A 26,332-nucleotide genomic window follows, 5' to 3' on the forward strand; every position below is an offset into this window, starting at 1 on the left:
CACAGGGGTACCGCCCAGATATGGAGGATATGCAGCGGTATCAGCTCCACATGTCTGACTCTCAGGGGTTCCACTCCCAGTTTCATGTAGACTTGAATGAGTCTGCTAGTAGCCCATATGACAGTTGGTTGGGCATGGGAGGGACGCCTCCATCTGCATTTGGCGTGGGCATGCCCATCGATCCTCCAGCACAGTAGCGCCAGAGGCCAGTCAGAGTGAGACGAGCTGCTCGATGTGGTACATGTTCTAATCTCCTAGGCTTATTTAGACATGACTCTCACGAAGAGGATGAGGACAAGCATGAGCCGTAGCTGTTTATTTCATGTTTTCATCATGATACCTATGTATGTCAGATTTATCGTGTACTTTTGTATTATATGATGGTACTTAGTTTATTTCCATGAACTTGTGTGTGTGTTATATATGTTTTTGTTTACCATACACTTATTTTATTTTATGTTTGTGCAAACTGCTCATTAACGCATAAATCGCTAGACCCCTATCGCGGTTTATGCACACTCGTCATTCACACATAAACTGCAACACCTATATCGCGGATTATGCTTATTTTTCCTATAACGTAATCTGCGGGATCCCTGTCGTAGTTTACATAAATTATGAAAAAAAATGCATTTTGGTATCTACTTTGCATTTTGTATAATCTAGTAATATTAGATGTCAATTTATTTATTATAGTAAATTGTCCCGTTTTATAATTAAAAAAATAACTATAAAAAATTAACATTTTATTAAAAAATATTATTTTAATTATAAAAAACCGTTAGACTCACAACAATGTATAATACATAATTTGAGTTGTTTTTTAAAAATTTATACTTAATAATCTAATATAAATGCATGTGTATGTTTGTTTGCTTTTTGTTTTATTATTTTTATGTTATACCATTTCTGTGTATTTTTTGTATTTAAATATTTTAAATTTAGATATAAATAAAATGTTAGAATAAATTATGGTTTTTTTTTAAGAAGAAAGTATTATTTTTGTTTTCAAAATTTTTCTTAACATATTAAGAATTTGAAACGTTGTAAACTTTAATAGCACAATTTAAACATTAAAAATAATTTTAAAATTTATTTCAAATATTAAGAATAAAAATAATACTTTAATTTATTTTAATGAACAACGGAGCTAAATGTACGAAAAAGAAAAAGATTTCACCAAAATTATAGTCTTTTGTGATTAATAAAATAAAACTCAATTTTTAAAATAATAATCACCAATAGTATTAAATTTTAAGTAATTATTATTCAATTTCACTTCGAATATGTGCTTAGTCAACATTAAAAAATCAATGGAATTAAGTATCTTTTAAATATTGTTCTTTATTCAACCTTTGAAAATTTGAAGCAAAAGAACTGATGACATTACAAATAATTTTAGTTAAAAAATTAACACAAGGAAATACTAACAAGTTTTATATTTTCTAAAACCAAATATACTTTGGAGAGAATTTCGATTTCATATAAAAGCGTTACTGTACTTCAGTGATGAAGATAATCATTTTTTGGTAGACAATAACATCTAAAATATTGTAACCCGTTGACTTTTGATTTAGCATTTCTAACAACATCCCATTATCTTGTTATGGAAAATGAAAGGATTCAAATCGTGGAAGTTCCTTGCCTCTGGTAAAACACTCGCACAACTTTTATTTTGTACAAAATTTCCATGTTAATTTTATCTTGTTCAGATTAAAGCATTTACCTTTTTTAACCCATATTAGTTATTACTTAACAAAATCATTATCAACCGTACAAGAGATTTCGCTAAACTTGGTCCGATATTTTTTCGAGCTACAAGTGTGTTTTAGGGAGAAGACACAATCCACACTCATATATTGGGGCCTCCCAAATATATCATAATCTTCAAAATTGTTACACATCTATTCAGAAAGACAGTAAATATACTATAACACGTGTGCTTGCTGTTATTACTTATTACATTACACTTGGAAATTGGCTCATCACTATTCTTTCAGTGATCTATTGCATTAAGATAGACCCACATACTTTAGTGCTTCATGCCTAAGCGCCATCTTCTCTCCCATTCCATCAGCTATTTCGATTTCAACCAAATCGCTTTCTGAATAAGTGGTGTCTCTTTGATGGGTCTTTTGGCTTGCTCTTAACAGGTGCTTTGCCTTTGCCAGTACTGCAAGCAAAAGAAAAAGCAAATCATGATCACAAATCTGTTTAGTTTGATATCTAGTTATAAGAAGATCAATGATCTATGAACTCCCAAGAGGCAATGTAACAGCTTGACATAGATCATTATAAGTACAAACCTGTACTCCATGTAAACCATCCCCTTTGCACCTGACATTGCACTCATTGATCCTTGAGAACGACGGGCATGGCGGAGAGCTATTTCATCTGTATCTTCTTCTAGCTGTTCTAGCCCCACTGCATCATCACCAGCACTCAATACCTAATACACATACACGGCACACCAGTTATTTTCATTTTCCAACCAACAATTAAATCTGAAGTCAAGATATGATGAAGATGGAAACCTTTGAAAGAAGTGCAAGTTGATCATCAAGATGATGATAGCTCAATCGCGGCCCTTCATCAGGTGGAGGCAAGCTTGTAATTACCTGTCAAATACCAGCAAAAGCTTAGGATATGTTTGATTGGAGATCTTGTCAAGGCAGTTTCGGTGACCAACCAGAATAACACATGATCAAGCATGGCCTTCCTAATACTGTTAGTAATAATTTTTTTTACTCGACTGAGCTCAACAAAATCGGGAAATCTACTTGATGCAATGTCTGGTATAAGAAGATCGATAAAAGAAGACAGTGAAGCAACCCTGTATTTATATTTAGGGTTTGATTGACTCCAAATACATTAGCTCGTTCATTTCCTTTCTCTCCATTTCCTTTATAAAGTAGATAACAACTTCATCTAACACATCAACCACTTGGAATACATAAAGCAACTGAGCAATTGATGTGTCTCTTCAAGGAAATAACAACACGTGCAATATTTAGCAAAAATAAAATTAAAGAACATACCTTAAAGCTATAACCCTGATCAATTAAAAATTGTTGCCTTTTAGTCGAGTAATACATCTCCTGCAAAGCCAAGAAATGATAGATGTATATTAAACCATGAATAATTTGTATAAGTGCAGGCCATGGTGCATAATAGATGATATACCTGGGTATCAGTTGAGACAAGGGAATAAAAAAATGCATTATACTCTTCTTTACCGCCTGCCATCCTATCCTGAAGCTTTCCCTGCGATTTTAATTGATATAATTTGAATATATCAGGCACCGCATTGGCACAATGCATTACTGACAGATGATATTAAGATATTAGTGGCAGAGAACTTCAAACTTCCGTCAACCATCATTTTAAGTTTAGAATTTACTCTGTAAGGTGGCTTTAAAATTCAGAAACTGACCTTGGCCCTAAGAATACGACCTAGACGCTGGGCTTCTTGACGCCTAGAACCAGCATGCGAAGAAATTTGAATTATCACATTTGCTTCGGGAATATCAATCGAGTTGTCACCCACCTGAGAATATTAGATTATTAACCATCATATTTTTTACTAAGATGTTAAAACCTGATAATATCCACAATAGAGCATAAAGAACCGACGCAAAAAAAAAAAACACACTCCTTCCAAACCCAAGCTAACACAACAAAACTAAAAATATATATCAATTCAAATGTTTACATTGATGAATGTCAATAAGATTGATTAGTACATGTTTTGACAAATCCAAAGAAAAATAAATCAGAATAGCAGATAAGCCTCAAAAATAGAAGTGAACTAAACTACAAAAGATACCTTCGAAAGAAAAACAGTGTTGACGTCTTTGCTAGTTTTGAATGCTTGTAGAATTTTCGTCCTCTCAACATGGCTGAAGACAACACATATTAGAATAGATGGTGCAAAAGAACCCAAAACACAGCTTGTGTGTGTGTGCATGCGTGTTTTTTTTTTTTTGGGGGGTGGGGGGAGAGAGAGAGAGAGAGAGAGTAACGTGTCAACAGCACCTTGTAGCACCATATATCATTGGTTTGCGGAGTTTCATGGCATACTCAGTGAGAGCGAAAAGATTATCAGCAAAGACAATAATTTTATCGCCACGTGCCCTTTCATGGTAATTTATAAGAAATTCACAAGCTCTGAACTTATTTGGATTCATCACATAAAGTGCCTGCACATGTAAAGTTCATCAGTTAGGAAGAGTAGATCCAAAACAAGTGAACTCCGAGTAGTTGAAAGTATTCAAAAAAAGTAATACAATATATCATGTGAAACAACCAACAAATCATAATCACTCTACATGCTTCCTCCTGAAAAGATCCACAAACATTCCGAGAAGCCTTACCTGCCTCTTCTTGGAATTCTCTTTCTTCAGATACTCAGCAAAAAACTCTCTTGTCATTGGACACCATACTTCAGCACACTGAACATTTGCAATAAATCCACCTTTTACTAAGTCTAACCAATTTGCCTCATACAGCTTGGGACCAATTAGGAAGTTGAGATCTGTAATCCTTTCATCCTCTCTCACAAGTGTAGCTGCAATATTAATGGTCAAGATCTCACTCCAACCCCAAAAAAAAAAAAAAAAAAAGAGGCTAGAATCATAGTCCACGTGATAATAAATTAACATAAAAGGGCATACCTGTTAGCCCAAGTTTGCAGTGAGATTTAGTGATACTAATGACTTTTCGAAACATATGGGCTGGAACCACATGCACCTGTTTATTATGCAATGATATCATGCATAAATAACGAGCTATATTTCATCATAACGAAAGAGTAGGTTTTAGGATTACCTCATCCATAAGGAGTAATCCCCATTCTCTGTTTCTTATTTCTTCAATGATCTTTTCAGATTCTTCAGACCGTTTACCACCAAAAGCAACCATATTATATGTTGTCACAACAACTCCAGCATTACCACGGAATCTCTCTTTGCTATCAGATGTAAAACGGCAAATATTTTCCTCTCGGATAGTTGACCATAGTTTAAACTGAAAAGCCCACTGATCTACAGAGACAGCATTTGTTGCCAAACAAAGGCAACTCTTCTTGATCCGGCTAGCTGCAGATACACCAACCAGGGACTTTCCAGCACCACAAGGCAGGACTATTATACCAGATCTTGCTCTACCTGAGCAGCGAAAAAAAGAGTTGCACTCAGAAATAATTTATATTTCAATAGGCATTTACAGAATAGAAACATTAATCATTTAATGTTGCTGAAGTCATGCCAATCCAAAACCAGTCACAACAGCCACACCACTAGCGAAATATCCTTAACATGATTTTTAAACTATATGTTATGATATTAACACACAAATTCCAAAGGAAAATTAATGTTAATCATACTAATGCATACGGTTTTTAAACTATATGTTATGGTTTAATGAAGCTGAAAATTATAGTCTTCATAATATGCAAAACTTGAAAATTGTGTTGTAGACCCAAGTTTAAGACCAAATTAAAAAAAGTAAATGAATAAATAAATAAACTCAATCAATTCAAAAACAAAAGTTGATGTGTGCTCTAAATTTAGTAAATTGCAAGAGATAAAGTCCTTGTTTAAGATATCAGCATTACCATTTCCAAACATTTTGCTAAGGCTCTTCTCTTGATAAGGTCGTGGTTGTGCTTGAGGCTTTAGTTCCATGTCAAGGTCAGGGTTCACCTGCAGCATTAACAGAATACAACTGAATGCATGCAAGATAACCAATTCAAAGCTCATAACTGTAAATTAGCAAGATGTACTATCAGTAAACATAATTACAACCCTAAAGGTTTCTTTGGAAGAAAAATTATGTAAACTCACTGTATCATTTCTGAAATCATACTCCTCCAACATGGGATAATTTAATGCATTTGGCAAGCACCGTTGCTTTACATTTTCAACCTGTAATAGAATGTATGTAAAGCAATTGCAATCACTATTTTAATTTCCAACAGATAAATCTCAATTTTCTTGCAAATTAAAAACATTTTGACATCATATTATTTATCAGCGAATTCAAACAGATACTCACGCAAACTGAAGTAACAAAGTTGACTGCCAAAAAGATGGAAAGATGAACTATATAATTTGGGTGACGATCAACTGTGTAAAATTCAGGATTTAGTGTGGAATCCACTTAATGTATTTACACTTGTCATTGTGGCAATCGAAACAGCATACAGAACAATATCAGAGCCACAGCATAGAGAAAAAAGAACCTAGTAATAAAAAATATGCTGCTAATATTATCTACTTCTTCTAATTAGTGTATATATATTAAAAATTTTCTCCTTGGATTCGAGTCAATTAACTCATCCATTCATTTGGGACCTGAATTACCAAACCCAGCATCATTTTTTCATGAGAAATAACATAACTCTGATTCAAATTTGTGGTGTCAGTCTAGGTATCATGATGCGAAACTGAAAACAAAGGGATTTGCTTTAGAGTGAAAGTAAGACAATCTCTTTCAAAAGCTCACAACTAAGTTACCTGAGAAGGATTAATTTCAAAAGCATGAGTTTCTTTCTCTTCAGCAGCTGCTGCCACCTCGGCTTCATTTAGCAACTCGTCATGTCTGCCTTCAATTTCACCTGCTGCTTTGCTAATTGTAAATCCATCCCCATTTGTACCCTATAAGAGAAAGAACAATATGGAATTTGAAATTCACTGATTCAGTCACGTCACGGGAAGTAGTAGTAACAGGAATGCACACTGTGTAGTATTGAACATATAGTAACATTTGCAAATTTTTACATCCAAAAATATGCATTTTAGCAGAAAAAAAAATGTGATCACAAACCTCAGAAGTAATTCTTGCTCGAGATATGACTTCATCTTTAAGCAATGTCTTCAATACCTATAAAATTTGTTATAATGAAACAAACAAGATCTTAACAAAGGATTTGCATAGACTGCTAAGGGAAACACAATGGGTCAGTGAGAGGCTGAGAGCAACATTTCCATACCTCAGGAAATGGAGATTCAATAAAGTAGCGATTCTTCTTGAGCACCAGCTTCACTTTACCATAATTAGCAGTGGAATCATGTATGAAACTAATCATCTCTTTGGGAAGCTTGGTCTTTGATAACTTGTTCAAAACGGATATGATAGTTTCTGTTTCCAGACCAACAGAAACAGCAGCATACAGCGAGTGTGGTGTAAGGTTGTATTCATGCATAGACTCCGGCCTATCCATCAGTATCATCACACACACCAAACTTATAAGTAAAAATCTAATAACACAACATACCCTGCAACTATCCTCCTCATATATCTAAATCTATATAAAAATGATTACTCAAAAGGAAAAGAAGCAACCTGCAAACGGGTTCGGCAATGGCAATAAGAAAATCATAAGCTTGCTTGTACAAAGGAGAGAAGGTCTCAAGGAATATGCGGCCATTGCCACAGGCCCAGAGAGGACGATTGAGGTGATCCGGTTTCAGCTCTAATTTGCTAAAATCTTTGACTTTGCCATCTGATTCATACAAAAAACTCAATCCAATATTATCCTAAAAACTCAACTAACCCCCTTCTCCAAAATCTAATCCTACATGCAATTTAATTAGATGGTAAACGAAGATTACCATCCTCGTCGTGTGCATCGTCGCCGCCATAAACGTCATCGTCATCGAATCCTCTTTTGCTGCTATCTTCCTGAAGCAAACAACATCAAGAGGAGTTGAAGCACGAAAATAAACGAACTAAAAGAGGAACTAAAATCGAAGATTTCGCAAGTGAACTAACGAATTTGTTAGAGGGCTTGAACTTTTTGAAGGGTCGGCCCTTATCACCTGCAAATATGCAATCGAAATAGGAAGAGCTTGATTACATGCATTTCATTGGATTAGATGGGTGCATCAGAAATTCAGAACGAAGGGCAAAAGTACCGTGTCCGTGTTGTCCCATTAGATTAGGGTATGAAAATTTTGTTAATTTAATTCGAATTCTTTTAAAACGGTTTCTTCTTTCCGATCAGTGATTCGCACTGAACCGACTTAGATTGATGAATTGCCAAGGATGAAGAAAATAGAACCTGAACGAGAGAATGAACGAACCAAGTTTCAGACAACCGAGTGAATCTTCATATTTATACCAATGAGTATGACGGTAGTGCTTATGGTTTTTAAAATGTGTTTTTTTTTTACTATTTATTAGTTATTAGTTATTACCATAAAAGATTGAGGAGTTGATAATAATGATAATAATTAATTTAAATAAAGAAGAATGTTAAGGTAGCGTTTGGTGGAGCGATAGAGACGAAAATATTGAGACTGAGAGACAGAGACTAAAAAACAGGGATTGAAATAAATCTCAATATTTTATTTGGTGCAAAATGGAAGACAGGAATTGAAATAAGAATGAAACTCTAATTTAATTTGCATAAAGGGTAAAATTGGAATTAATTAGTTGAAATGAAAGTATTTTAGATATAAAATGTTATTAAAGTTTTGGGGTGTGTTTGGCAATCACGTTGAAAGAGGAAAAGCACGTTACAACTTCTTGAACGCTTCTATTTTTTGTTTGGCTAAGTTTTCTATCTATAAACGCAGAAGTGATTTTGGTTACAAAACCACGTTTACAAGAAGTAAGAATTTCTAGCTTCTGCGTTGCATTAACTGGCTTTTAGCCATTGACATTTAACTTTTATTTTTCTTTTATCAACTTTATCCTTTATACATATTATTTCTCTTTACATGAGTTCTTTTTTTTATTATTTATTATTTATATTTTTACTAATTTTTATTTGACATTATATATTTTTATAATGGTAATTTTTGTGCATTATATTTATTATTATCTTTTTATAATATAATTTATTGACCCATTAGGTAAAATAAATTAAACAAAAAAATTAACCATAAATAATAATAATAATAAAAAATTATAGCTTACTAAAAAAGAGTACTAAAAATATAAAAAATATACTATATAAAAACATATATGAAAAAAATATAAAAAAAATTAAATATATATAAAAAAATAACATTATAATTTAATGTCATGTCTTTTTTAGTAATTATCTATCTAAAAGTGATTTTAACTAATATTATCCAAACAATATTTATTTTATCAAAATCAATTTTAGTATAGAGTTGCCAAACATAAATTATGTTGACACAAACTTACTTTTATCCAAAATCAATTTTATAAAATCACTTTTATTCAAACTTCAGTTTGCCCAACCACAATCCAAACACACACTAACAAGCCTACCAGTACTTGGACAAGGCCTAACCACCAACGTACAACACATGCTACTGGATCCAAAGTAAAATTAAGCAGGGGCATCAATATTGGAAAATCGGTTAGTGTGGCTTCTTTGGGGACTCGGCACAATGTTCATTATCAGCAGCAATGTGAGACAACAAATGGCACTGTGCGAAAGCGTCCTCGCCCAAACTCTTTGCAGAATTCACCAGTAGATAAGGATGGAGCATCGACGGCAGGTATGGTGCAAGTTTCGACGGAGAAAATTGGGCTGCCACTTGAGAGTCCATTAAAGGCAGGATTGTCGAAGACAGGGACAACATGTTGAGTCTCGGGTTTGTTATTGGAGCTCCCTTTTTGCTGTTTTTTATGGATAGTTTCAATATCATAGCCTGGAATGTGAGGGGTGCGTCTAACAAGATGGCCCGTGTGCATTGCAAAAATTTGGTGAGAATATATAAACCATCTTTCTTCTTTCTCTTTGAGACTCATACCATGTTTAATAATTTAAAAATTTTTTGGGATAAGTTGGGTTTTCATTGTGTTGGTATTGAGGAAGCAGTAGGACACAGGGGTGGCATTTGGTTTCTATCTTCTATTGCTAATTCTTCTTGTGTGGTTATTGATCAAATTGACCAATGTATCACAGTGAAAGTGAGTGTGGGTAACTTGGTTTGGCTTTGTAGTGCAGTATATGGGAGTCCTCAATTCGAAAAAAGATGTATGCTTTGGGATCATTTGCGTTCTATTAATTCAGGCCATAATAGACCATGGATGGCCATTGGTGATTTTAATGAGATTGTGGCACCAGATGAGAGTACAGGTGCTTATTTTTCTTCTCACAGAGCTAGTCTATTAGCTACTACTCTAGATGACTGTGAGCTCTTTGATCTTAGAGTGACTGGTAGGAGATATACTTGGTATAGAGCAGTTCAGGCTAGCAGGGACTTGGCTAAAAGGTTGGATAGAGCTCTAGTTAATGAGGCGTGGATGTCAATGTTTCCTGAGGGTTATTCTGAAATTCTTAGCAGGCTTCATTCTGATCATTGTCCTATTTTAGTTCGTTGTCATGGTAGTCCCAGAGTGAAAGGTTCTCGTCCTTTTAGGTTCCAAGCTGCGTGGGCAACACATCCTTCTTATAAACATGTTATTAGTAAGGCTTGGAATCAAGAGTTTGGAGGCGTTACTGAAAGGCTTAAGATGGTTCAACAGGCTTCTTTGGACTTCAACTCAAAGATTTTTGGAAATATTTTTGTGCGAAAAAATAAGCTGGAATATCAGATTGATCAGATTCAACGGCGTTTGGAGGTTACCGATGTGTTATCTCTGAGAATTAAAGAAGCTGAACTGAGGGAAGATTATAATAGGCTTTTATTGCAAGAGGAATTTTTTTGGTACCAGAAATCTAGAGAGCAGTGGGTCAAGTATGGGGATAGAAACACTAAATTCTTTCATCTTCAGACTTTGGTGCGTAGAAACCATAATAGAGTACATGGATTATATGTTAGAGATGGGTCTTGGTCTACTGATCCAGATATTCTCCAGGAAGAAGCCCTCTCTTTTTACAAGAATCTCTTTGGTACAACGGAAGAGGTTGAGGTTGATTGTTTAGGGGATGTTCCGATGCCCACTCTAAGCACTGAGGCTTGTGCTAGGTTAATTGACCCTGTCTCTTTTGCGGAAGTCAAGTCAGCAGTATTCAGTATGAGCCCTTTTAAGGCTCCTGGTCCAGATGGCTTTCAAGCTTATTTTTTTAAAGAATATTGGGAGATAGTAGGCACTGAAATTTGGAATATTGTCCGGAGCGCTTTTTTGGGAGAGTTCTTAAATCCTAGCATCATGGAAACTCTGATTGTGCTTATTCCTAAAATTGATAATCCTACCTTTATGAAGGATTTCAGGCCTATTAGCTTGTGTAATGTTGTTTATAAAATTATCACCAAAGTATTGACTAACCGACTTCGGCCTTTTCTTCCAGATATTGTTAGTCCTTTACAAGGAGGTTTTATTCTGGGTCGTGGTGCTCCTGATAATATTATTGTGGCCCAAGAAATTTTGAATTTCATGAAGCACACAAAATCCAAGAAAGGTACTCTTGCTTTTAAAATTGATCTTGAAAAAGCTTATGATAGGGTGGATTGGAGGTTTTTGGAGAGTACTCTCATTGCTTTTGGTTTTCCTATCATCACTGTTAATTTGATTATGACTTGTGTCCGTGCATCCTCTCTTTCTATTATGTGGAATGGGAATAGATTGGATAGTTTTGCTCCTAGAAGGGGGCTTAGACAGGGCGATCCAATGTCTCCTTACTTATTTGTGCTTTGTATGGAAAGACTTGCCTGCTATATATCTCATAAGGTGGTCGAGGGTGTGTGGAAACCAGTTTCTGTCACTAGGGGTGGCCCAAAATTTTCTCATTTGATGTTTGCAGATGATCTCTTACTCTTCTGCCAGGCAACAAAAAGTCAGGTCCAAATGGTCATGCATTCTCTTAATATTTTTTGCAAGGCATCTGGCATGAAAGTGAATCTTGAAAAGTCTAAAGCTTTTTGTTCTAAAAATGTGACTGCTCGTAGAAGAGATATTTTTACTAGTGTTTCTTCAATACGTTTTGCTTTGGACTTAGGAAGATATCTTGGAGTTAACCTTAATCATTCCCGTACCAGTAGGGCTTCTTTTCATTCGGTGATTGAAAAGGTGAGGGGAAGATTAGCTAATTGGAAAGGAAGGCTTCTAAATAAAGCAGGGAGACTTTGCCTGATCAATTCTGTTGCAGCATCCATTCCTGTCTATCATATGCAGGTATCCTTTTTTCCAAATTGGGTTTGCGATAAATTATCTTCTATGATGAGACAGTTCCTTTGGAAGGGTCAAGTTGATGGTAGAGGTCTTTCTCTTGTTAATTGGAGGACCGTGATCACTCCAAAAAAATTTGGTGGCCTGGGTGTTGAGACCCTGCGTGTGTTAATATATCTTTACTTGGTAAATTGGTGTGGCAACTTTTTCATTGTCAGGACAAGCCTTGGGTTGCTCTATTGAGGGCGAAGTATCTGAGGAATGAGGGAGTTTTAGATGGCCCTGTCCCTTGCAATGCTTCTCATGTTTGGAAGAGTATCTCAAAGGCTTTTGGTGCTCTTAAGGATGCCTTCTCTTGGTGCGTTGGGTCACTTGATCAATCTTTTTGGTTTGACAATTGGAGTATTGAGGGCCCAATTGCTCAAGATGTCCCTTTTGTACATATATCTGACTCTGATTTAACTATTAGAGACGTTTGGAAAGATGGTCAATGGAATCTCCATGATATTTTCTCTATCATTCCAGAAGATGTCAAACAGCGTTTGAATGCTTATAATCCGGATTTGAATGCTGGAGAGAGTTCGGGTTGGTCGTGGGGTGTGGCATCTTCTAGACTCTACTCAGCTAGGAGTGGGTACAGTTGGCTAGCCAAAAGAAAGTTTGACTGGAATGAGCATGATAATTGGTTGTGGGTATGGCGTCTGCATATTCCTGAGAAGTATAAGTTCTTGATTTGGCTCAGTCTCCATAATGCTATTCCTACAGCAGAGTTTTGTTTGGGTCGTGGTTTAGCTTTATCTAGCACCTGTCATCGGTGTCAGAATGGTTCTGAATCCACTCTTCATTGTCTTCGGGAGTGCCCTAGTGCCAAGGAGGTCTGGACCCTTTTAGGCTTGTATTCAGATAACTCGAATTTACATGATTGGCTCTACAGAGGTGCAAGGAGTGGAGATGCTTTTCTTTTCTTTTCGACTATCTGGTGGATTTGGAGAAGCAGAAATCATGACTTATTTAATATAGATGATTCATGGAGTGCTAGTAAAGTGGTGAGTTTGATTCGTAGTTCAGTAAGGGAGTTTCACACTATTTTTGCTATGCATCAATCTCTGTCTCCTCTTTCACTTTGTTTGCATTGGGTTCCACCTCCAGTTCATTCTATTAAATTGAATTGTGATGCTAGTTGGTTTGCTCCTTCTGGCTATGCTGGTTTTGGTTGTATTATTCGCAATCCTGATGGATGTTGGTTGAAAGGTTGCACTGGAAAAGTCGAAGTGTGCAGTGTTCTTTTTGCTGAATTGTATGCAATTTGGAGAGGTTTACTTCTTGCTTGGGAGAGTGGATTTCGTGAGGTTATTTGTGAAACAGACTGTTTAGAAGCTCTTTTCTTGGTAAACCAAAGAATGCTTAGTAAGGATATTCCGGAATGGGATTTGGCAAAGCATATTCAGGAGGTTATGAATTGGAATTTGAGAGTCTCTATTCTTTTAATTCAGAGGACTGCAAATAGTGTTGCAGATTGTATGGCTAAAGCAGCTGCTTCTGTCGCGGACATTCACTCGAATTGGAGCCAACCATGGAGTGAGCTTCAATATCTAATAGATTTAGATATGACCCTAGCCAATTAATTTGGTTTTGTCTCTTTTTTCTTTCTTTTCTATTTAGTCACCAAAAAAAAAATTCAAACACACACTTAGTCTTCATCTCTAAAAATTTCAGTCCTATGTGTCCCTACTTTTTGGAGGTACTGAAATATTGAAATTTTAGAGACAGAGACAGAAATTTTAGTACTAGTCTCTGAACTAACAAACACGATATTGAATCTCAATCTCTCAGTTTTTGTCTCAATACCTCAAAACAAACGTTACCTTAAGGACTAACAATTTTAGTATTTTATAAATTATTTTTTTTTAATAATTAAGTGCTGGTTAAAAAAGCTGAAGATGCTTTCCTAAACTTTTTCTTAAATAAATTTTGTAATCTCAAACCCTAACCAAACTTTGGTCTATGAGATCGTTAGTAATGTCATCTCTTTTTTTTTTTTTAATACTCTCCTTCTCATTTTTTTATCAAATCAAAATTTTAAGTTACCTTTTTTTTTCATCACCATTTTCACTATCTTAATGAACTAATCCTCGATAAAATGAAGCCAACAAAGATAACGAAGGTGAAAGTCCTTACCTTTAAACAGTGCATTTTAGTGCATGTGCGTTGAAGGAAGGAAGAAGAGGAGCAGGTGTCAGTCCAAAAAAAATAAAATTAAAAGTGAAACAATAAATTTTAGCTCCTAATTCATTTCCTTCTTTTATTTTATGATATCATCAAATTTATTTTTTATTATTTTTGTGGTATTTTTATGTTTTTTTTGTATTTTTTTTAATTAATGAAAATCAGTCCTTTTGGTTTGAACTATTTAAAATTTTGTTTAAATTTTTATTTTTGACTAAATTTTCATGTTAATTATATCATTTTATTTTTTTATTTTTGTCTCGTTTCGTCTTTTTAAATTGAGGCTTAGAATTTTGATTGGTAAAAAAGATGAGAAGAAGAAGGAGAGAATTCAAAGAGAAATAAAAGGTTTGAATGACATTACTAACATCAATAAGCTATTTAGGGTTGAAAATTAAAGGCGTCCTCGTAAACTAACGTTTGATTAGAAATGTCAAATGGATATAATATCTTTCATGATTACAAAGTTTATTTAAATTAGTCATAAGTATTGTCAGTGCATCAATCTTTTATGATTAAAAATGACTATTTATTCTCTTTTTTTTTAAAGACAATTATTCGTTTCATGAATTTTATACTGATAAAATTATCTATTAAATAAGAAAACTAACGTTATATCCATAAAAGATAGATTATATGTGATAAAAGTACCCAAACTCTAATTTTTTGTTAATTTTTTAATAAATTTTCTAAATTACTCCTACCTTTATCTTCAACATCAACTCAACACCATTTTTTCTTCTCTAAATACCAAACTTTCACAACCCTTTATTGCCACCATCTTAACCATATTTTCTCTTCTTTACTATTCCACCATCTCTAGTACCATGACAATGCTGACATCAACTACCTCAACAAATCTATGGTTATATTGAAGCAGAGCAAAACAAAAGAAAGCAAAACTTAGATTTGGTAGCAAGTTGAAACTTGCAACAATACTGAATAGCAATGACATCAACGTCTCTATTATTTATTGTCATCTTTTTCTCTCTCAACAACCATCTCCCAGCAGCAAATCCTGATAGACGTTATTCCAAAATCAATAAAATCAACCATAAGCAAAATTTAATCCAATTTCATATAAAATTAATAGAAGAAAAAAATAACAAAACAATCAGAAACTCTCATAATCATAAACATTATTTCAAATTTTTGTTACACAAAACTCATTTTTTGTGGATATAACAATTTTTTTGTTTGATAAATACTTTTATTAATTTTGTAAAATTTATGAGTATAAATAGTTATTCTTTTCTTATTTCTAATAGACGAAATTTTGGATTTTTTTATTTAAATTAATAAAATATAATATTTATTGAATTGTGTAATGTGTAGATAAATTACTATTTTAAATAACCGTTATACATTTCAAATACAGTTAAAAAAAACTATTAAGTACATAAATTGAAAAGTGTGTTTCTAGGATATGATCCAGATTAAAAAAAACTTGGTTGCACTTGGAATATGGCCATACAAACATGTCTAACACGTATTCTAATTACTTAAAGGATCTGCTAGGGAGAAATTATTTAAAGGATTCGCTAGATCGAGCGCTCTAACACCATGACATGATACCACTCATTCCAACAAAAACTTTAACTGATGAAAAAAGATAACAATAATGGTTATATCTTTAATATTCCATAAACCTTTATTATACACATTGAACAAGTATTATATTGACTCCTCATACTTTCCCTTACTTAAATTCAATTATCCTAACATGAAAACTGATTAATTAAAACAAATTAATCCAACGTATCATTATTCTAATGTATTTTCTAACTAATTAAATTAAAATATTCTAACACATCAACTAAAACTAAATAAGTCAAAATATCTTAACATGTCAATTAATTAACTAATTAAAATAAGAGATAGACAAACCAACTTTAAAATTCAATATCTCGATCACGTGTCACGTCGTATTTAGTCTGTTAATATTTTTTGAGCGCATATAATTCTGACATTAAACCGTATATGCTTTTAAAATTAACAAAATTACTCAAATGAACAAACATCTCAAATGCACTTTATATACAATCGAACTCAATATATCTCGAACACTGAGACTACAAATTATTACACACATATTTTGGACACCGAATATTCGTTTTCAATATTTATATCACATCTCGGAATGCACCTAAGATGTGTAACTGATAAACTACTATTTTATGGTTTATAATGTGTTTAATTGTGTGGTTTTATTATGATCTTTGCCCACTTATTCATATAATTAGCATGCATTTATAGTTCCTTCCTAAAATTATTACATGATTGAAAATTTACTTCCTAGAGACTTTTAATTAGGTATTTTAATTCTCCTTTATCCCATTCGATGCCGTGATCTGTGTGTTAAGTGTTTCAGGCTTTAGTAACATTGAGCGTGTGCCATATTCCGATGGGAGTTCTATGGTGTGGATGGCATTAAACATCCACACCTGTGGATATTATGTGGACACCTTATTCGATGAACACATTTTGATTGCCCATGCTCACAAGTTCAGTTGATGGAACAACATGTCAAGAAGTAGTAGTGATTTTGCAGTTTTACTGCACAATGTAGGAAAATTAATAAGTGTAATGAGATGCTAATTATTTTTGGCAAGTTGGGGCTAATGGGCAAGTTGTATTTTTTTTTGTGTATGTGGCCATGACTAGGTTTTGGACTTGGGTCACCATTTTTATGCAACGTGCAGAAACAAATTTTTTTTGGATAAAAACAAGTCAAAGATAGCATTAAAAAGGAAATGGGCTAATGTGTGTTTTGGATTTGTTTGGGTAATTTGGTTTTTTTAATTTTCAGGAAATGTGGCTAAACTTCTCAACGTTCTGAAAATTCTTCCGAATCGGTCCACTGTACAAAAATAGTCTACTTGAAAACCCTTTAAGACTAGCTAAAGTGAACTGGTCTATCAAACCAAATCTGAACCCAGCCGATTTACAGAAAATGACGTCGTTTCCTTTCTTGAAAGGGAAAAACGGATTGCACTCGTTATCCCCCCTTCTGTCTCCACCATAGAAAGTAAACTCTAGAGGGAAAAATGTATATTCGAAGAGGAGTGGAGGAAGCAACACTGACACCACTAATATCTTCTCTTACATCTGACTTTAATTCATTATAAAGCCATTTTATATACCATTCCTGTAAGATACATCCCTACACTTGCACGAGTTTCACCCACATCTCATGTGAGTGTCCATTTCTGTACACAATAATATAGTAATTGTAAATATTAAAAATATTAATAAAAATAAGAACAATAACAAAAAAAATAATATACAAACTAATATCTTTATTCGGATGAATAAAAATATAAATGAGAAAAAGTGGTAAATATCTATTTATTTATTTTTTAACGCCTTTCATAAATATTATAATAAATTGCGTACTCATAAAGATTTGATTTACATTATTAATATGACATATGTAATGTTTAAAAGAATTCTCTATTTTTATAGTTCACTGAAACTATAAAAATTTAAGCTATATAAATAATTATTAGTAACAACATAATAAAAGATAATATTCACAAAATAATAAAAATATTATTTTTCTGTCTTAAATATTATTTTTCTATCTTATTAGTAACATACATCACATGTTTATTTATTTATTTCTTTTTTTTAGGTTAAATATCAAAAATAATGTACTGTATTCTTTTGTTTTCTTTATCCATTTAACAATATACAATTCCTTTCACAAGACAAAAAAAAAAAAAGTTAGAGAAGCTTAGCAATATTTCCTAATTAAAAAATCAGATTATCCAAACAAATCCAAAAATACATTAGCATAAATATATGGTAATCCAATCCTAAAACTCAGATTATCCACAAGAAAACTTGTTTTTGCACACTTACACAAAATATGGTGTGCAAATCCAAAATCCAGTCATCACCACATATATAAAAAAAAAGAAAGTCTAGAGGGTCAGCAATTTTGTTAAAATTTGACCAGTACTTAACCATAAAAAATAAAATGAGTAATTCTGTGCTATTGGATGTAATCTCCCACCATTAAACACACTTATAATGGCTAATTAATAACTATATATCACAATTTCTGCTGGCCCCTTAGCACTCCTCAAAAAAAAAAATACAACTTATCCATTGGCACAAACTTGCCCAAAATAATTAGCATCTAATTATATTTATTAATTTTTTTACATTGTGCAGTCATCTGCAAAACTATTGCTACTCTCTCCATCAGCTGAACCTGTGAACATGGACAACCAAAATATATTTATCAAATAAAGTGCACATAATATCCACAGGTGTGGATGTTTCCATAGAACTTCCCTATTCATCCGAGATGATTTTTTTATATATATTTTAGGACACAGAGTACATAACATATATAGATAAATATTTGGCCATTACAAAAAATTATATTTTATTAAATTAAATAAAAAAATCCACCGGACTTTTTTTATTTCAAAACTTACAAATTAGTTTTAAATGTATTAAAAAAACTCTTAATTTTTAAAATCTAAAAATACATGCATAATAAATTTTTTATTTATCACACAAAATATTAGCTCATACATTTGAAAATCACAACTAATTATATTACCAAACCACCCAGGTTCTAACACATGAATATTAAAGTAAATTACGTTTGACTCCAAAATATTCAGATTTCCAACCAAAAAAATCCTTAAAATTGATAAATGACATCGTGATTCTCTAAAACTTCATCAATGTATAACATTTTTCAATGCTTCTGTTTTAGAAACATTTGTATACTTCTATATAGATGGTGTATATGTAAAATAGGGCAAAATTCGATGTTCAAACACCATTTACTTTTTTCAAGCAATTGTAATAATTTTATAAAGAAATAATTTAGTTAATGTAAAATTATCAAATTTGCAAGATAAAATATTACATTTTTCTAAATATACTTATAAAAAATCACGTTAAAAGTTTTTTTTTATAAAACTTTTTAAAGATATATTTCTCCAAATCTAGTATATTTTGTCTAATAAATTAACCTTCGAGTATATGATGTCATTTCATATAGAAATTAAGTTTCATCCACCAAATATTGCCCCAAAAACAACTTTCAATCTCATTATTTCATGTGAAAAGATCCAATAACTTTGCTTTTAACTCTTTTTACATTTACTCGATCACATAATTTCGTTTGTTAAAATTCAAGCATCTTTTTTTAAGAAAAAATATTCTGGAGAATGCTAGATTACCATTTACCAAGGGACCAGTATTTTTGGAGGGAAAAAACACTCGCTAGAGCTGGTTCAAATACAACGAAAAAATTGTGCCCTAACATTTTATGTTCTCGAATTATACTTGATCAGTACCTAACATTAGTTTGCTCGACAAGATTCTTCTATTATGTATTACAGCAACATCAGGATCATATCTCATAATATCCATTTATATGTATCTAACCATAAATCATGCTACTATCAAAGTATCAATAACATTTATTTCTCTTACCAAGGTTTCTACACTCTTGATACATATCCTGTAAGGGACCAAAGAGCTGCTTAATTTACAACATATGTGCCCATGCATATCCTAGTATTGCCTCCTCTTTTATACTAGAAATAAATTCAGGCTGCAACTTGCCAGCAGCTTTATTAATATATCAGACTGAAAAAAATTCCCAAAGATGCAAATATATACCAAAGGTCTCTAAAGATCCACACACAAGTAGGCGATGACTGAGCCGGCGCGTCGCTTGGTCCGCTGGCTAACCTTCCACTTTTCAACAAGTACCTTCTTTATGTTGGGACAGCTAGAAACAACCGTGGCTACACCAGCTGATGTTATACCAGAGCAATAAACCATGTGACATGATTCCAGCATCGTGCAACTTTTCACAAGATGTGCTAGACCAACGTCAGTAATTTGACGGGAGTGTGAAAGTACTATTTCTTTAAGCAAGGGACAGTTTTCTCCCAGCTCAACCATCGCCATATCACCCAACTTCTGCAATTGTGATGAGGAAAAAAATGAATTGAAACGTAAACAAAAAATTGAACAAGAAAAGTACTATATGAAATATTCAACTTTCACATAGATATTAAGTGATTATGCAATGCAGTTGCAGAGACTGGTATAGTGAATGTCCACATATATGCCTAAAGCAGGGGTTTGGCATCAAGTATCTCCAAATATACTAAAAAATCTATGCACTACTTAAAAATGTGAATGTAGTTCATCAATGCTATTTTAGGTGAACAACAATGATGGAATCAAGAAAATCTTGGAAAAGACCACGAAAATTAGAAAGCAAATAGTTGAAACATTAAACTTAAAAAAGCTATATGTACTTTTGATATAGAAAGAGAGACAGAGATGAGCACATACCGGCAGCACGCTCACATCTAAATAACAGAGTTGAGGGCATCCCCTTGCAATGGCTATCACTCCAGCATCTCCAACTAGGTGGCAACCACTAACATTGAGATACTGAAGGTTACAACCCTCAGATACTGCGATAAGAGCCTCATCCCCAACCCTAGTAATTTAACAAACATGATTAATGTAGACATTCTACACAATAGTACCGATGATATAAGAAAAGAAGTACATGAGTTATCAACACAATAAAACAACCAGACAAAATTGTTAGTGTAGGTGAAAACGATTTCAAATTTTCAGTAGAAAATGGAGCGATAGATATGTAGTGAGAAAGGTTTTACCTATCACAGAATCGGATGCTAAGATCAGTTAGCAAATTACAATGCTCTCCAACAGCAATGATTCCTTTAGTCCCAATCTAATCACAGTGTAAAGAAAGAAAAAAAAAGGGGGGGGGGGGGAGGGAAAATGGTGAGGAGAGAGAGAGAGAGAGAGAGCAATAAACAAACATATAAGATTTCTTTGATAAAACTCATAAAAGTTTAATTCGTTCAACAACAGAAGTTATTTGGGACTGACATTCATGATCAAATACTACCTCTCAAAATGCTTCTCCTATATTCCTCATTTTCTCTTAGGAGGAAAAATAGAAGTAAATCATTACATGTGAATAAAATCATCGAAATGTGCAAAGTTTAACCATATAATAACCTAGACGAGGACCTGTAGTTAATAATGAGTAAAAATGAATTAGAACATGGTAAACCTTATTAGCCTACAAATAAAGTAACAAGGTATATCATGGTCTTTAAAATTTACAATGGCAGGGTCAGACTTTGCTTATCTAGTGGAATCGGTTATAACCATGTATGGACAGCCCAAAAAAAATCCCATCCATGCCAGATTTAAAAATCTACATCTCGAAGACAGATTACCTCATAACATCGACGAATATGAAGTTTCTTTAAACTCCTGCAGCCCTTAGCAATACTACAAATGGCTTCATCTCCAATGCCCGAGCAATCCACCAAGTGAAGGGCTTGCAAGAATTTGCAACCCTGTCCAACCTTAAGAAGGCCAATATTGCCAATTCTTTGGCAGTAAAGCAATGCTAACTCAGTGAGATGCCTGTGCATTTTGAAAGCTGGATTAACATCACAGGTTAAGGATCAATTCTACTAATTTTTTACCAATTCTTTTCTAACTTGTGCCATCAAGTATACTATAATGCCAACATCATGAACTAACATTCATATACATATGAGAGATCCACACCATGGTTACATCTGTCAGAAAGAAGGATGGGCAATAAGTTTAATTGAGTGAAGTGCAAAAAAGATTGATAGAAAAAAAAAGCACAAAATCCCCCAGTCAGACAATTTCTCAAAGATTATAGCATGCTGGTTAAACAACACATGCATATTATTTAGAACATTTCATACATAAATTATGTCAAGGAAAAAAATAAAATAAAAAATTACTTGCAAGATTTCCCAATGGATTCTAGTCCAATGGTTCCAATGTTGTGGCATCCATTGACTTCAAGATGTGTAAGCTCCTTGCAGCCAGTAGCAATTGCTTCCAAACCCTTGTCAGTTAGGTAATAACAATCAATTAAAGTCAAATTCTTCAACTTCTTACATCCTTTCCCAATGGCACGCAAGCCCCTGAATGTTAAGACATGATCATAAGGAGAATGCATAACTATTGATCAGACCCATGCAAGAAGAGATTATGGCCACATGCAGAACAAGTCCTAAGTTTATCAACACAAAATAGACAAGAAGAAAATTGCTATAATGGAGCTCCTCAGTTCCCTTATTCTAAATTATCAACTACAAAACTTTAATCAATTCATAAATCAGGAAAAGAATTTTCCAACATGGAGTAAGCCTTGGACTAACTCATGGTATATAATACAGATGTAACAAAATGGAGTCAATAAAAAAATGAAGCAAAATCCAGGGAAACAAAAAAAAATACAAGGCCAAAAATAACGAAGAAAATTTCCAAGTGAGAGGCGCTCACTTATCAGTAAATCTCTGAAAACTATATAGTGCCAATAACTCGAGGGACAAACAAGCAGCGCCTACAGACTTCAAAGCATCATCTGTTAGATTAACACATTGCAGCTTTAGAACTTTCAAATGGGGACATCCTTGAGCCACAGCATGCACCCCTTTATCGTGTATGTACTCGGAATCCAATGTCAACGTCTCAAGTGATCTGCAATATGATCCTACAGCTTCCATGGAGACATCAGTTATCTTGGCACAAGCTGCCACACCAAGAGATTTCATGGATTTCCCCACACCCAATGCAAATTCAGTGAAACCGCTATCGGTCAAGCCTTCGCAGAATCGAAGATTCAAGTCTTCAAGTTGCTTGCAACACTGTCCAATGGCAGCCAGACCTTGATCTCCAATAAAACAACCCTAAAAAATGCTCAGCAAATTATAAACTGCATTGATAGGGGAATCAAATCAGCGTTAATTGAATTGAAGAAAAACAGGGTAAGAAATTACCTGCAAGTCCAACGATTTTAAGAGGGTGCATTTGTAAGCAAGGGATTTCAAACCCTCGCTAGAGACGTTAGAGCACCAGATCAAGCTCAAGCGCTCGAGCCTAGGAAGGCCTTCGCCGAGAGCGGCCAAGCCGGCATCGGATAAACAGAGCGAATCGGGATTGGTCTCGGCCGAGGAGGTGTTGTCGGCAACACAATGCACCTTGAGAGGGCGCCTTCTAGCGGGAACGGGAAGGGGAAGAGAGAGGGGAAGGGGAATGGAGAGACGCTCGTCGATGTGGAGGTTGCGGAGATTGGAGAAGCGGGAGGGGAGGAGGTGGAGGAAGATGTCAGGGGAGGCGGAGGCGCCGATTCGGAGGGTGGAGCGGGAGAGGCGCTCAAGGCGAAGCCAGCGGCGGCAGACGAGGGAGCATGCGTCGCGGCTGGATTTGGTGGCGAGGTGGCCGAAAATCTCGACCATCAATTCATCGGGGAGGAAGGTGTTTATCAAATCGTGGCCTCTCATTTTTCCTCGGTGCTTAGTTCAATTCAATTGGGTTCTATCCTACAATACTTAATACACAATGAACGAAACGTGTTACATTTACCGAATACCTATCACTCTCATCTCTGATCTTACGGTTACGGCAAAAGCGAAGAGAGAGAAGAAGCGGTGCCGTTTTAGACTTAAGACTTTGTGCCAAAAGCCGAAAGCGGTTGGGTTGGTTGCTTTATTCATACTGTTTTTTGTTGGGATTCCATTATTTAGACCCGAATTCATACTGGGCTGTTATATGGTCCATTCAAATGTAAAGCCTGTTTCCGAAAATATGACATTTGTTGGATAAATCCACCTATATCAATCTTTCTAAATTTTTTTATAATATTTTGTTATTTACTATACTGAAGGCTTAGGGCAGCATCAGAATCATCATCAGCACGACATAAATATCTAAATCTTCATTTCTGATCATTTAAAACCGATCAAGAGCCATATCTGTTTGTCTTGTAATACAAAAGTAGAAATATCTGTACCCGGCACTCTAATTGAAACCTTGCAAGTTCAAGACAGAATAGGAAATGAAGATCAATAATATCTTAAAAGTTTGTTTTGATGATTATATATGGCCAAGTGAAACTTAATTGGCATGCGACATACACTACAAGCTACTAATTAAAGTTGAGCAGTTTAATTAACTTGAATCCCCCCCCCCCCCCCAAAACCATAGGAACAACTTGTACTAAGATATTAAAATAATACTCATTTCAACTATAAATACAAGAAATTAGTCTTGAACATTGAATAATCCATTGCTTGCGTTTTGTGTGTTTCACCTCTGATGATATGGGTGCCTTTGATCTTGACGAAGGTTCGTTGAGGCTTCACTTCATTCCGTACCCATCACCGGGCCACATGATCCCTCTCTGCGACATAGCAAGGCTCTTCTCCTCACGTGGACATCACGTGACCATCCTCACCACCCCTTCCAACGCCCATACCCTCCATAAATTCATCTCCCACCGCCTCCGCCTCCACACCGTCCACTTCCCTTCCCGCCAGCTCGGACTCCCTGACGGCGTCGAAAACCTCGCCGCAGTCAACAATGTTGAGGACTCCGTCAAGGTCCACGAAGCCGCCATGCTGCTCCGCGGACCAATGGAGCGCTTCTTGGAGCGCAACCCACCCGATTGCATTGTGGCAGATTTCTTCTTCCCATGGGTGCATGACGTGGCAACCAAGCTTCGTATCCCGAGGCTTGTCTTCAACGGCTTCTCCCTCTTCGCCGTATGCGCCATGCACTCCATCTACGCTAACCCTATCGAATCCTATTCCAATTCCGATCCCAACGTCGTTCGTGACCTGCCACACCGTATCACTCTCAAGGCAACACCACCGAAAGTGTTGATTGATTCAACAAAGCCACTGCTCGAGATGGAGCTCAAAAGCCATGGCATTATCGTTAACAACTTCGCCGAACTGGATGGAGAAGAGTATATCCAACACTACGAGAAAACCACGGGGCACAAGGCGTGGCATGTTGGCCCTGTGTCTCTGATCTGCAGAACCGCCGAAGAAAAAACAGAGAGGGGTCAAGAGAGCGTGGTGTGCGCGCATAAGTGCCTGAGTTGGCTCAACTCGAAGCGAGCGAATTCGGTACTCTACATATGCTTCGGGAGTATTAACCAGTTCTCGGATAAGCAGCTATACGAGATAGCCTGCGCGGTGGAAGCGTCGGGTTGCGATTTCGTCTGGGTGGTGCCGGAGAAGAAAGGGAAGGAGGATGAGAGCGAGGAGGAGAAGGCCAAGTGGATGCCGAAGGGTTTTGAGAAGAGGAACATGACCAAAGGGATCATTATAAGAGGGTGGGCCCCGCAGGTTTTGATACTAGGCCACCTCTCAGTGGGAGCGTTTCTTACGCATTGTGGGTGGAACTCCACCGTGGAGGCAGTGAGCGCTGGGGTTCCGATGATTATGTGGCCGGTGCATGATGAACAGTTTTATAATGAGAAACTTATAAGTGAGGTGCATGGGATTGGGGTGGAGGTTGGTGCAGAGGAGTGGAATGTCATTGGTTTTGTGGTGAAGAAGAAGGTGGTGGGAAGAGAGAGCATAGAGAAAGCTGTGAGGAAGCTGATGGATGGTGGTGATGAAGCGGAGAAAATCAGACGACGTGCAAGAGAGCTTGGGAAGAAGGCTAGAGCAGCGGTTGAGGAAGGTGGATCGTCACATAAGAATCTGACGTCTCTCATTGATGAACTCAAACGGTTAAGAGACTCTTCAAGCTAAGTAACAATCCATTGGCAAGGCTAAAACTCCCATGCAAATTTCTTTCAGAAAGTTGATGGTTAAAAATTATTATATAATTGGACATATTTGGTTATATTATTATTTAATAATTTTTAATTATTAATTTTATGTCAAAATAATTATATATTAATTTTTATTCTACTCTATTACAGTAACAATATAATCTTCTATACATAATGCCAAAAATAAAGAAATGTAATCTATACATATTATTTGGACCTATTATAAGTCTATACTTCTACGTACTTATTATTAAAAGAAATGAGTAAATTTTAAGGTGGATACTACAATGAAGATGGCATAATTGTCTTCATATGAGTATATTTCTTTTTGACCTTTGGATGATGGATTGTATGGTTAGATTTTGATATTTATAAAAGTGTTGTTTTTGTTTAAAGTGTGGCTAAATAAATAAACCACACTTTTAA

At 35.0% G+C, this 26,332-nt stretch overlaps 3 protein-coding genes across 3 annotated transcripts; 1 reads left to right on the forward strand and 2 right to left on the reverse strand.

The window, feature by feature from the left end:
• Nucleotides 1-1,783: 1,783 nt before the first annotated feature.
• Nucleotides 1,784-8,132, reverse strand: LOC112705145 (general transcription and DNA repair factor IIH helicase/translocase subunit XPB1). Its single transcript, XM_025756002.3, has 20 exons — nucleotides 7,917-8,132; nucleotides 7,774-7,820; nucleotides 7,614-7,683; nucleotides 7,345-7,504; nucleotides 6,992-7,214; nucleotides 6,826-6,882; nucleotides 6,516-6,656; nucleotides 5,844-5,924; nucleotides 5,615-5,702; nucleotides 4,828-5,165; nucleotides 4,674-4,749; nucleotides 4,374-4,567; nucleotides 4,036-4,199; nucleotides 3,827-3,899; nucleotides 3,434-3,547; nucleotides 3,184-3,264; nucleotides 3,039-3,098; nucleotides 2,535-2,618; nucleotides 2,307-2,449; nucleotides 1,784-2,173 (listed from the first exon to the last, which is right to left on the reverse strand). The coding sequence occupies exons 1-20, from the start codon at nucleotides 7,933-7,935 to the stop codon at nucleotides 2,089-2,091; spliced, it is 2,298 nt and encodes a 765-aa protein (XP_025611787.1). The 5' UTR covers nucleotides 7,936-8,132; the 3' UTR covers nucleotides 1,784-2,088.
• Nucleotides 8,133-19,686: 11,554 nt separating this feature from the next.
• On the reverse strand, nucleotides 19,687-23,797 carry LOC112705154 (uncharacterized). Its single transcript, XM_025756009.2, has 7 exons — nucleotides 23,118-23,797; nucleotides 22,621-23,027; nucleotides 22,074-22,259; nucleotides 21,528-21,720; nucleotides 20,934-21,010; nucleotides 20,599-20,749; nucleotides 19,687-20,217 (listed from the first exon to the last, which is right to left on the reverse strand). The coding sequence occupies exons 1-7, from the start codon at nucleotides 23,619-23,621 to the stop codon at nucleotides 19,921-19,923; spliced, it is 1,815 nt and encodes a 604-aa protein (XP_025611794.1). The 5' UTR covers nucleotides 23,622-23,797; the 3' UTR covers nucleotides 19,687-19,920.
• A 643-nt stretch (nucleotides 23,798-24,440) lies between these two features.
• Nucleotides 24,441-25,883, forward strand: LOC112762410 (UDP-glucose flavonoid 3-O-glucosyltransferase 7-like). The gene has a single exon (XM_025808278.1). It carries the CDS (start codon nucleotides 24,441-24,443, stop codon nucleotides 25,881-25,883), a length of 1,443 nt encoding a protein of 480 aa, XP_025664063.1.
• The last annotated feature ends 449 nt before the right edge of the window (nucleotides 25,884-26,332 follow it).

Source organism: Arachis hypogaea, chromosome 1 (assembly GCF_003086295.3).
Source record: "Arachis hypogaea cultivar Tifrunner chromosome 1, arahy.Tifrunner.gnm2.J5K5, whole genome shotgun sequence".
Classification (NCBI taxonomy): domain Eukaryota; kingdom Viridiplantae; phylum Streptophyta; class Magnoliopsida; order Fabales; family Fabaceae; genus Arachis; species Arachis hypogaea.